The sequence below is a fragment of the Oncorhynchus mykiss genome, chromosome 18 (assembly GCF_057628025.1).
Source record: "Oncorhynchus mykiss isolate SJ-2025 chromosome 18, ASM5762802v1, whole genome shotgun sequence".
NCBI lineage: Eukaryota > Metazoa > Chordata > Actinopteri > Salmoniformes > Salmonidae > Oncorhynchus > Oncorhynchus mykiss.
The window spans coordinates 47650504-47662375 of record NC_143039.1 but is presented as its reverse complement, the minus strand read 5'-3'; the positions used below and the strand labels follow the sequence as shown (position 1 = coordinate 47662375).

At 45.7% G+C, this 11872-nt stretch overlaps 1 protein-coding gene across 1 annotated transcript in view; it reads left to right on the top strand.

Annotated features, from left to right (window-relative positions):
• Positions 1 to 1561: 1561 nt before the first annotated feature.
• LOC110496210 (POU domain, class 2, transcription factor 2-like) overlaps positions 1562 to 11872 on the top strand; it is an 83141-nt gene continuing 72830 nt past the window's right edge. The window contains exon 1 of the mRNA XM_021571981.3: positions 1562 to 2737. Within this exon, the coding sequence (XP_021427656.3) occupies positions 2638 to 2737 (100 nt within the window). The 5' untranslated portion in view covers positions 1562 to 2637. The remainder of the gene's footprint in view (positions 2738 to 11872) is intronic.

Sequence of the window (11872 nt, the reverse complement as noted above, 5' to 3'; positions counted from 1 at the left end):
GCAGCTCCTGGCTGTGCTTCCCTTTGTAATCTGTAATAGTTTGCAAGCCCTGCCACATCCGACGAGCGTCGGAGCCGGTGTAGTATGATTCTATCTTCGTCCAGTTTCTTAGTCCTGTATTATGTGCGCCAATGTTTGCCTTGGTAATGTTTGTGTAGCCTATGTTTGGCCATTGTTTCATTGGTGATTATGGCCAGGAGACTAAGATGGTGGCAAACCACATGCATGTTAAACAATGGTTATAACATTTCAGAAAATTAAAGGAATCCCTTGATGGGTCTACCAAAATGTTCCTCTCCTCTCCTTCAAATCCACACTCCTTCCTTACGCAGACGCACAAAACATACTATATTCTACCAGAAATAATTGCTTTTGTCTGGAAGGAGTTTGGTTGGGGGACCGGGGTTCTCAGCGCGTGCCCTCTCTGCAAGGGGGGTTCGTGAAGGACAACTAGTCGCTTCTTTTTTTCTCCCTCTCCCTTGTTCGTTGGACATGCGGATGTCATCTGTCAAATGGAGAGGGGCGTAAACGGGGGAGAGGGGGAGAACGGGGACAATAAACCTCACCGCACCATTGTGGTGTCTATGCGGAGATGAAATCAAAAGCACGTCCAGAACAGATCCCCGTCTCCATTCTTAGGCTTGATAACGATATATATAAAACTAGGAAATAGTAATTACGCTTTATCCACAACCGAGGTGATATACATTTTATGACTTTTTCACCCTCCAGTTTGGTTATTAGCATTGGCAATTCCTCAGGCTTTTTATGATATAGGCCCATAATTGATCGATAACTCATTAACAACAGCTCCCACCACAGAAGCACTGCGAGGGAGAGGGAGGGAGAGGGAGAGAGAGCGGGGGAAAGAGAGATCAGGCTCAGCGCTTTCGATTTTCCCGTATTGACTGCGATGTTTAGCGTATAGATTTTTCTATTTAAAAAAATCTATGTCGGCAATAATCTTGAGTGTAAGTGCGCGGCACAGATTGTGGTTTTATAAATGACAGCATACAATGTATCGGCGGAGGGATGGGAGGGGGTGTGGCTGTGGGAATGGATGCCTATCCTCGGATGTACACGCTGGGCTACAGCTGTAGAAGTTCACCATTAAACTGACCAAAACACATGCAGTCCCCCCCCCCCCCCCCCCCCCCTAATTTAGCATCTCTATATCTCTAGTTCAATTACTCATACCATAACACGGTGTTGCTATGCTGGCAATGCTGACCGTAACCTTGCATTGCGTAGATATAGCATACGTACATGTCTGAGAAGTGCGAGAGAGAAAAAAAAATCACCTGCTGAAAAATATATCAAACACCAACTCAGTATACGTGTCTATTGTGTAACCTAATCGATTAGGTGACCACCACGATTATCGCCGTCCGTATGATGAAGTGTAATCAAGAGATCAATACAGAGAATAAGAAGTCGTATATGGGGTTACTAAGAAAAGGGAGAGAGCAGGGGTAGAAGGGAGCGGGGGGAGGAGAAGAGAGAGGGGGAGAGAAAGAGGGGTGGGGGAGTGTAGGCTGTACGGCGGGTGCTCTCTCGCCTCAATGTAGCGAGCAGCGGTGTCAGAGCGCTTTCAGACTGGAGAGAGTCGGACCGAACGAACTGGGGTTCCCAAATAACGGGAACATAGAGACAGACACACAGACGGATGGCGGGACAGAGCCAAAGAAAATATACCGCATAACGGGTACCGTGTTTGTTTTTCGTTCAGCTTTCGTTTAGTAAAAAAAAAGAAGAAGCAGGTTTATGTATTTATGTTTTATTTATCGATTGATTGCGTTTTAATTACCGACCTGTGAAAGAGAGAGGGGGAGGAGCAAAAGCCAGATGGGGGTCCCTGTGTAGCCTTACTTATTATTTAATTATTTAAATGTATCAAATAATTTAATTGTAGGCTATATTTTATCATACTGCTGCTTTGTGTGCATGTATTCGTGAGCTGACCGATAGCAAGACTGCTAATAACCAAATATAAAGAACCCCAAATAACAACTTCACACTGAACAGTTGTTAAGCCTTTCTATTCCGACAATACACCTGCTATAACAGTAAGTTAAAAAAATAGTTTTTTAATGAAAGTAAAACTGGATAGATATTTATTTAGAAGCTTAAACCAAAGCAAAGCCGATCGAGGAAAAGGAGGCCGCACACCTGTCTTGATAAGCAAAACATATGGAAATACCTTCAAGAATATAAGAAAATAAAATTCGATACAGTTGATATCTAGGATGTTTTGTAGCTACATACAGACCGAACTTTTACCAATGAGAAAATACCAGCGTTAGAGAGTCACACTACGTATTCTGTCAATGACTATCAACAGAAGCCTATTTTACATATAGCTGGCCTGGTGTCCCGACTGTCCGTCTGTGTGTTATTCTCAAGTGATGACCGTTGTCAGATCTATGAAGGGACCATACATCCACATCGATATGACAGAGGCACAAAACCAAAAATGTGAATGTAGCATAGGCTAGATACCAACTCAACCAAATATTCGTACCGCTAAACATATTTTGAAACGTCTACCTGGAAAGCATACGAAGAAAAGCAAAGAAGAACAGAAGACAAGCGCAATTCGAAGAAAACTGCAAATAAAAACCAAGACGACAGCGGATCATGTTTGTTCCCTTGCCGGTGCCGTTCGTCTTTCAGAGAACTGCTTCCGACTTCAGCGCCTGGCGTCTCAAGTCACCGCTGGCTCTACGCTCCAGCTCCGGTAAGACCTTTGCTTATCCCGCTATAGCTGTTTCATTGGCCATGCTCCTCTACATTCCACATGCATGAAAAAAACTGAGTCAGGAAATACCTGTCCACTGAACTAGCAAGTCCTTTAGATCACCTCTTGAATAATCAACAAGGATGAGAACATTTGGCTTGAATTGTTTATTCTCTCCGATTCGAATCACCCGCACTCCCCCCACCCAAAAGACGTTCGAATGTTTGTATAAAAATCCAAAGTGCAAAAAAACATATTATTCCCCAAAAAATTTCAAGGAAATGTGGTTCATTATTTACATCCTTTAAACAGTTGCCTATGTGAGGTGTCCCACGCTGTTCCAAGACCCTTTTCTCTCCCCACTTCCATCCCCATCTGTCTTCTCCGCTCCGTCTGCCTCTGTCTATGCACCCGTCTCTCCCGTTTTCGTCTCTTGGACGGTTAAGGGATTATTCATGTTAATTTATCGATCTGGCGGAGATCGATCCCAGGCCCGCGGAAAAAAAGAGGGACAGATGGTGAGAAATCTTGCGACAAGGCTGGGAGTGGAAAAGATTGAACGAATTACAGGCCATTCTACTTCAATTCTCATATTCTGCGTGAAGTTGATAGTCCTAGTCAACATATGTTATCAATTAATACAATTAGGATTTTTTGTTGTTGTTGACTGTTTTGTTGTTGCAACAACATGTGGAGTATAATAACTATCTTGTCTTGAAGCATCTTTGACACTTTTTGGTGGTGGTGGTTCTATCTAACGACGAGAGCGAGGGAAGGGGGGCGGGAAGGTGATGCTGTCCCCGTCTCCATCCAAGTGGAAATTTCAAATGACAGATGGGACCGATTATATGCACTTCTCCCGGGTTGTGATGATCATGCAGGCTATCTCCTTAACTACATGTCACCAGGAGAAAAACGGTTGACATTTTTAATGAGTGCTGGTGGTGGAGGATGGCTTGACAGGTGCCCTGTATGTCCATTGCTTTTGCTGTGACCGAGAGGGGTGGGAAGAGGGGGACAGCCATCATAGGTCATTATTAAATTAAAGGAAAAGGTATAGGTTAGGAGGGAATAATAATGGACACATTTTGGAAGATGTTTAAAATTGAATAAAACAAATGGTGACATTAGTGATGCAGTTGAGGGGAGTTTGCATCTTTTTATTTTGTGAAAAGGGGTTATCCACTGATGATGCGAGATAATAATTGTATCCGCTTATGGGTTTACCCACGTATTTACCCCTAATGTTCAAGGTTGACCCACACATCCCTGGGTAACACGTTTCATAGCTTATTCCAGTATAGAGGTGTGAGTAGCATATAAAGTGAACATACTCCCATATGCATACTTGAATAGAAGTGTATAAGTCAATACTCATCTAAAACATGAGGGCTAGAAAAGTGAATATACCCCCTCTTTTTCTTCTGTCTTCTTTCATTCCTCCAAGTCCCATGAGGAAATGGGTAAAAACATAACACAAAGATGGTCGGTCAGCTAGTAAAGAGCATCTCTCTCTCTCGCTCTCTCTCTCTCTCTCTCTCTCTCTCTCTCTCTCTCTCTCTCGCTCTCTCTCTCACACACTCTCTCTCTCTCTTTCTCGCTCTCGCTCTCTCTCTCACACACTCTCTCGCTCTCTCTCGCTCTCTCTCGCTCTCTCTCGCTCTCTCTCGCTCTCTCTCTTACACACTCTCACACACTCTCTCGCTCTCTCTCGCTCTCTCTCAATCTCTCTCTCGCTCTCTCTCAATCTCTCTCTCGCTCTCTCTTGCTCTCTCTCAATCTCTCTCTCGCTCTCTCTGGCTCTCGGTCGAGTTGCCTGGCCTTCTGATCTAAAGATCAGATGATGGAGAGAGAGGGGGCTGCTGGGGGTTCAATCCCAGCATGCTTAGGGAGAGAGAGAGAGATGCCAAAGTGGGGGTGTTAAGGAGTGAAATAACTGGAGAAAGAGGGAGAGAGATTGGGCTACCAAGTGTATCTAAGCTAAGAACTCATGGGTTGCGTTGAATGCTGTATTTATGGCAAACCCACTAACCCCATAAAAGGGTTTTTCCGGACACCATTTCGACGGCAGTTTGTATTATCGTGGTGTTTTTGTTCGGATTTGCATGTCCAGTCAGAAAACACCGCATTAGGCAAAATGAGATTGGCTCAGATTTGGAGTTCAGATTTGGTTTGAAATGCATTTGGAATTGGTTTAAGGGTCAGTTTGCAAGTTTAGAAGAAGCTGAAGTATAGTATCAGAGGTATATGTGTAGAAGTAATAACATAGTAATACCCTATTAATAGTAATAGCATATGTTATTATATCCATAGAAAGATGAGGGAAATGTTACCGAAGTCTAATTGCAATAGATGGTTTTGGCAGAAATAAGTCAGGTACTTGACCTGCCATTACCCCGTTAGTGCCTTAGGCTTTGACGTTGGTCGAAGCCAGAACAAAGAAAACAAAATGCTTTTTTATTTAGCTTTAAAAGTTCCAGAGTTCTTTTTGCCCATGAAAAGCCATCAAATTCAGAGTGAGTCTGTCTGTCTGGTGAGAAACTGTGAATGTTTTGCAGCAGTGGTGATTCTTGCAGTCATCGAGTAAACTCCATGTTTTGACTGTCCAGGCAAATTTTCATCGAAATGACGTGGAAACAACGTTGGTTAAACCAGTGTGCGCCCAGTGGGTAGAGTTTATTTGAAGAGTTCACAGTTGCAGAGGCATAATATCTAACAGGATACATTTCTGCTCCAGCTATCCGACCACTCCACCACACACTGTTACCTCCATGCTGCTATAGAACTGCCTCCAGCCCACACCCCAACTCCTCACCTCTCTCTGTCCAGGAGGAGGCTGTGCACCTGGGCTTGGCGAGGGGAGAGAGGGGGGTGGATGGGTGAAGGCTTGGAGGCCTGCATTAACTGGTTAGTATTTGTGTGTGTGTGACAGCTCGGGTCTGCGAGAGAGGACGGACAGGTTGTGTACTTGATAACCTCACATTGAGGGAAATTATAGAGTTGTTTTATCTGAACCAGTAAGAATTCACAGTTTTTTTTAACCTTGCTCTGCTATTGATCAGGCTTCATTGACTACTCACTGTGTGTGTGTGTGTGTGTGTGTGTGTGTGTGTGTGTGTGTGTGTGTGTGTATAGATCGGATTTAAGCGGAACTTCAGCGAGTCCCAGTGCTAACATGATTGCGAATGACAATATGTCCACCAGGGTTTGTTAGGGACATAATGGGGAATCAATAAACACAACAGAGATGTCAATACAACATGCTTTATTGCATTAAGCCACCTCTCCCATCTCTGCCCCTAACACCGACCCACTCTATTTGTCTCTAGCTGCCTCTCTCTTAAACACACAGTCACACACACACTTGATTTTTTTACATTTTTTTTTAGGTCTGACGATAATGAACTCACTGCAGACCACTGATGTAGACTAGCTGTAGAGATGAGAAATATAAACGGACCTCTAGATCAGTGTTTCCCGACCCTGGTCCTCGAGTATCTCCATCATTACACATCTTCGTTGTAGCCCTGGACAAACACCCTATTGAGGGCTTGATGGTTAGTTAACAAGTTGAATCAGGTGTGCTTGTCCAGGGTTACAATACAAATGTGTGCTGTTGGGGATACTGGAGGACCAGGGTTGGGGAACACTGCTCTAGATATGGGAGGTAGATTTCGGCTCCCTAGCTTGGCTCCTACTGCCCATGTTACCATGGATACATTCATAGGCCATTAGATACATATAGTAATAAAGGTGAACACTGTCTCTCTTCTCTCTCTCCCTCCTCCACTCAGCTTCCCTTCAGAGCCTTGATGGTCACAAAGACCATTAGGAGCCAAATTGGCCTTATTCAGGACACAATGCTATATTTGACTAGCCTGAGTGAATTTGTGTACCGGTGTGTGCACGTCCTTGTACATCTTTGTGTGTGTCTATGTGTGTCTCCATGCAAGTGTCTTTGTGCATCTTTGCGTGCGTGTGTGGAATCTTTTGAGAGTGTGTGAGTGCTAGTGTCCATCGCACATTACCCAAAGGATCGGCAAGCACAGCAGGGCCTCCTTTTTCAATGCATAAACCTCTCAGTGTTCAATGGTCAGTGTCTGTACGCCCGTGGAATGGAACTCATTCTCAACCCTTAATCGAATGCACTTGGTCACAGGCCCCCTTTTCTCAAACAAACAAATAGCGTACAGCGTACAAGCAGGCACGTTGTAGTAAGTCATGTTTGTGCCCACATCTCATTCTACACTCCCCTCTCCCTCCCACAATACATTGCCTTGGCCCTGCAATAGTACTGGAGATGAATAGACTAGCGAGCTAGCCCGCCGACTACGCCATAGTAAAAAACCTGCAGGCTTTTCTGCTGATTAGCGGCTGATCTGGGGTCAGGGTTAGCCACCTCTTAATTAAACAGAATAATTTGGTTTCACACTGTACAGCAACATAACACTGGGAGAGAGGAGGGCGGTGCTTTGGCCCTTTGTGACACACGCCAGGCTGTTATCCCATCCCCTCTTGTGTGCTTCTCAATGAGGCCTGGAATGAAAAGAGGGAAAAGTGCCCTGAAGGAAAAAAGGGCCTGCTCTTTTGATTCCCGGGGGCTTATCATAACGAGGAAGAATGTGGGACTTTTTTCTGTTTTAGGAAGCGAATAGCGCCGGGGCTAAAGCACCTTGCTGATGAATTCAACTTTAGTTAGGGTGAGATTAAAAGGAAAAGAGAAGGATGCACAGTGTGTGTGTGTGTGTGTGTGTGTGTGTGTGTGTGTAGTGTAGCTCCACTCCTCTGCACACATGTTGGCAACAACAAACCGTATAGTTGGATTGAATAGACCCCAGAAACGTATCCTTTGTGTGGCCGGTTCATGTGTTTGTGTGGCCGGTTCATGTGTTTGTGTGGCCGGTTCATGTGTTTGTGTGGCCGGTTCATGTGCTTGTGTGGCCGGTTCATGTTTTTGTGTGGCCGGTTCATGTGCTTGTGTGGCCGGTTCATGTGCTTGTGTGGCCGGTTCATGTGCTTGTGTGGCCGGTTCATGTGCTTGTGTGGCCGGTTCATGTGCTTGTGTGGCCGGTTCATGTGCTTGTGTGGCCGGTTCATGTGCTTGTGTGGCCGGTTCATGTGCTTGTGTGGCCGGTTCATGTGCTTGTGTGGCCGGTTCATGTGCTTGTGTGGCCGGTTCATGTGCTTGTGTGGCCGGTTCATGTGCTTGTGTGGCCGGTTCATGTGTTTGTGTGGCCGGTTCATGTGTTTGTGTGGCCGGTTCATGTGTTTGTGTGGCCGGTTCATGTGTTTGTGTGGCCGGTTCATGTGTTTGTGTGGCCGGTTCATGTGTTTGTGTGGCCGGTTCATGTGTTTGTGTGCCTTGGCGGACAGACTGTTGCGCCGGTTGATACTTTTAGGTGATTAAAAGGGACTTGGTCCTGTTTGATTGAATGCCACCCCCCTCCCCCATTCCCCTCCACTGGTTAGGGCCGTTTTGGGAGAGATTTAGGCCCCCCCCCAATTTAATTTAGCGGATGGGAGTTATGATAATGAACGGATGGAAGAGGGGGGGGGGGGGGGGGTTGGAGGGATGGATGGATGGAGGGGGGGAAGGAGGGAGGGGAGGGTTCCCTTATTTACCTCAGGGACACTCTGTCCTTCCTTCCTCCCTCCTGCCGTTGCGAGTGCAAGGGGTGACTGCCAGGGGTTTGAGTGAAAAATGTAATATCATGCACCCACAAATGTATGCGTGCAGCAGACAGAAGTAACGTGACAACAATGGAGCGGAGGCTCTGCGTCCAGCTTTTAATAAATCGGAGTGGTCGGGCGCTTCAAACTCTTCTGCTGTGGGCTTTCACATCCCCCACCCCCCCATCCAACCCCACCCCAGCCCCTCCCATTCTCAAATGCAGATGCACTTTAGATACACGGCACACTCACATGTTTCCACTCACACATGCAGTATGTATGTCTGTACATACACAGGAATGTATTAACACTTGGTTGGACCAGAGTACCTGGAGGCTGTAGACAAGAGTACAGATACACAGATGCTACAGACACACCAAACTCATGCTCGTGTATGAACAATCAGATACCAATAGGCCATTGAGGAGTTTTAGTGTCTACTGAGTGTGCTCACAAAGGGTAGTCGGCCTTTAATACGGACACACATTTGCTTATCGGAAGGAAAAAGTCCTTTCCTCTGTTCCGTGCCCGCCGCCTTATCACAGTCCCCCTCTGTTCTTTTTCATCCTCTCGTTTTGCTCCAGGAGAGGAGTGCTCCGTCCTGAAATGAAATGAATCTGTTGTAGTACACCGCCACCTCTTCTCCCCCTAGCTCCCTCTCTCTCTCTCCCCCCTCTTTCCCCCTACCCCCAGCTCAATGTCATTCTCTCTTTACAGTATGGGGAGGGTTGAAGTCGTCACTTTAACCTCTCCATATTGGATATGAATCTTTTAGCCAGCCTCACTCTCGCAGTAATACTCCGAGAGCCCTAATCCACACACACATTTACACTTGCATGTTCTCACACACACACACACACACACACACACACACACACACACACACACACACACACACACACACACACACACACACACACACACACACACACACACACACACACACACACACACACACACACACACACACACACAGTAGACAAACCATCCTCTGGCCTTTTCTCCGGGGGGCTTCAATCAAACACATGGTTATAAATCTGTGTGCCTCACCAATGCAGCAGCAGCAACACTTTTTAAAGGCTACATCATTTTGAAGGCCCCTAGTGTGACAATAGGTATTTAGAGGCCTCTTTCCAGCCTTTCTTCTCCTCACAGCATATTGTTGTATCCTATTTGGGCTGTGGCCTTGGTTGAAGCTACCCTTTATTAGGAGGAGTGTATTGAATGAGGAGGAGCCTGCATTGCAGAAAGAAGATAGAGAGCTACTTCTCCCTTCTCCCTAATTGCACCCCTCAGGGATTTGGGAGTGAAAGCATGCATGCATAGTGCTGAAGTAGGATAGGTAAAGCTGAAACCCCCATCACTACTCCACCATATGAATATGGTAAATCTCCCGTCCGCTCGTGGCATAATTCTCTATAGAAAATGGGTCCTAGTATACCGGTATTCCTAAGGGGGATTTCCTAAGAAGATTCTGTTATTTAGGCTAGCTCTCCCTTCTCCTTTTTCTGGGGGGGGGGGGGGTTAAAAGGCTAGCTAGCTGCTGCCCAATCCAACTATCACAGTGTCGCACACAGACCAGAACTGCTGTTGTAGACCCAATGTTCACTCACTAGCCCTATCGCTATCTTCTTCAGTCCGCGCATTGCTTTTTGCAGTCGTCGTTCCCCATCCCTACGCCTCTGTGTAGCTAGCTAGCCGGAGCAAGGTACATTTAGTCGCTGCCCTAAGGCAGTACAGACCGTGGTCAGGCACTGATGATTTTAAACAGATCATTTGCATTCTTAACATTTCCACTGGAATTAGCTTAGAGTTATTGCCTACTCCCCGTTGACCTTTAATAGATGGGCGAATCTGTGCTAGACTAAACGGGTCAATTCGAAGATGTCTCAATATAATGCATAATGAGTCTGACTATCTATTTACGAATTCATATTTTATTGTGCCAAACATGCTAAATATTGAATGGAGAAATAACGTGTGTTGTCCGTACAGACGTCCCCTAAATAGGCTTCAATCCCCATGTCACCCTGCTAGATATGCACAAATATTAGCGTTTGAATTTAGCCATGATAAAATATGAATGCTAGTATCCTCAGATGCTACGTGCCTCAATCACGTGAGCTGAGGCGTGAGTATGCTTTTAGATGAAATGGGCTAAGTGTGTGTGTTTACCAGCCCCCCTCTTGGAGCAAAGTCTGTGGCCCTAACCCCTCTGCCCTCTTTTGTTTCGCTGTGAGGGGTGCAGGGGGGGTCCGGTGGGCTGACCTCTGACCTTTTTCCCCTCCTCACTGCCCCTCCCTCTGTTCTCCCTCCTTCTGCTAATTCATATGCAGCCGTCCCATCAACCCCCATTCTATTCTCCTCTTTCATCTGTCCACGCCTGGCCTATCTGTTGTGTCACGTCTCAAGTTCAAGGCCCGGAGCTTCGCAGTAGTTGGGCTATGCTGGCCATGACATTGAGTGAATTAGCTGTCTACTCTTTACATTAAAGACACCGATGAAGATATTTAGACATTGGGGTTAGAAGTGATCTTTTTATAAAGGGGGCTTGAAATGAAGAAATGGTGTTACATTTTTGTTATGGACTCAAAGTGCAATATAAGTGGAACGGATGTTGGAAAGGCTTTCTGAGCAGATAGAGAATGAGCAGATGGGATCCAGATTAGTTGGATATCCACTGAGACTAGTTTGTTTTGTGATACAATTCTTAGTCAGATCGTTAGTTTGATATTTTCTTTGTTACATTTGCTAGTGTTTCACGTACAGGCTTTCCAGTCCCGTGTGGCTCAGTTGGTAGAGCATGGCGCTTGCAACACCAAGGGTTGTGGATTTGATTCCCACGCGGGACCAGTATGAAGAAATAAAAACGTTGGAAAATATATGCTCTCACTCTGCATAAAGAGCATTTGCTAAATGACAAAAATATAAACTCATGTGCACACACACACTGTTTGTGCAAATGCACACACTCCATTGCCAATGCTAGTACTTCTATGGTTCTCATTGACATTGAACATAACATGAGGACCAAATGTAAAATCACTATGAGAAAATGTCTCTATTGTGGACCCACACTGGAAGAAAAAGCCAAATGATCGCAATGAATGAAAATGGCCATTGGGTAAAACCCACATTCTGCGTTCTTTGTGGAAATTGCAGCTACACATCTCCCAAGGATGCCCGTCTGAATGCATTGTGGGAAGCAATTTGTGGCACCTCCGAGTGTTAGCAAATGACTGTGCTCATGGTATTCCTGGTCATAATGGAGCGCCGAGTAGCATAATTGAATGATTATTAAGGTGAACTCCAGGTGGTGCTCCTTTTTCACATTTTTTACTCTTTTTTTTTTTAATGGTTCGTTGTAAACTATTTAAAGGGGGTGAGCGAGAGCAGTAGAGAAAGAAGGCGTAAGCAGGGATCAAACCCCCGCCGGCTGGGGGGCATATACAGTCCAGGGTCGGC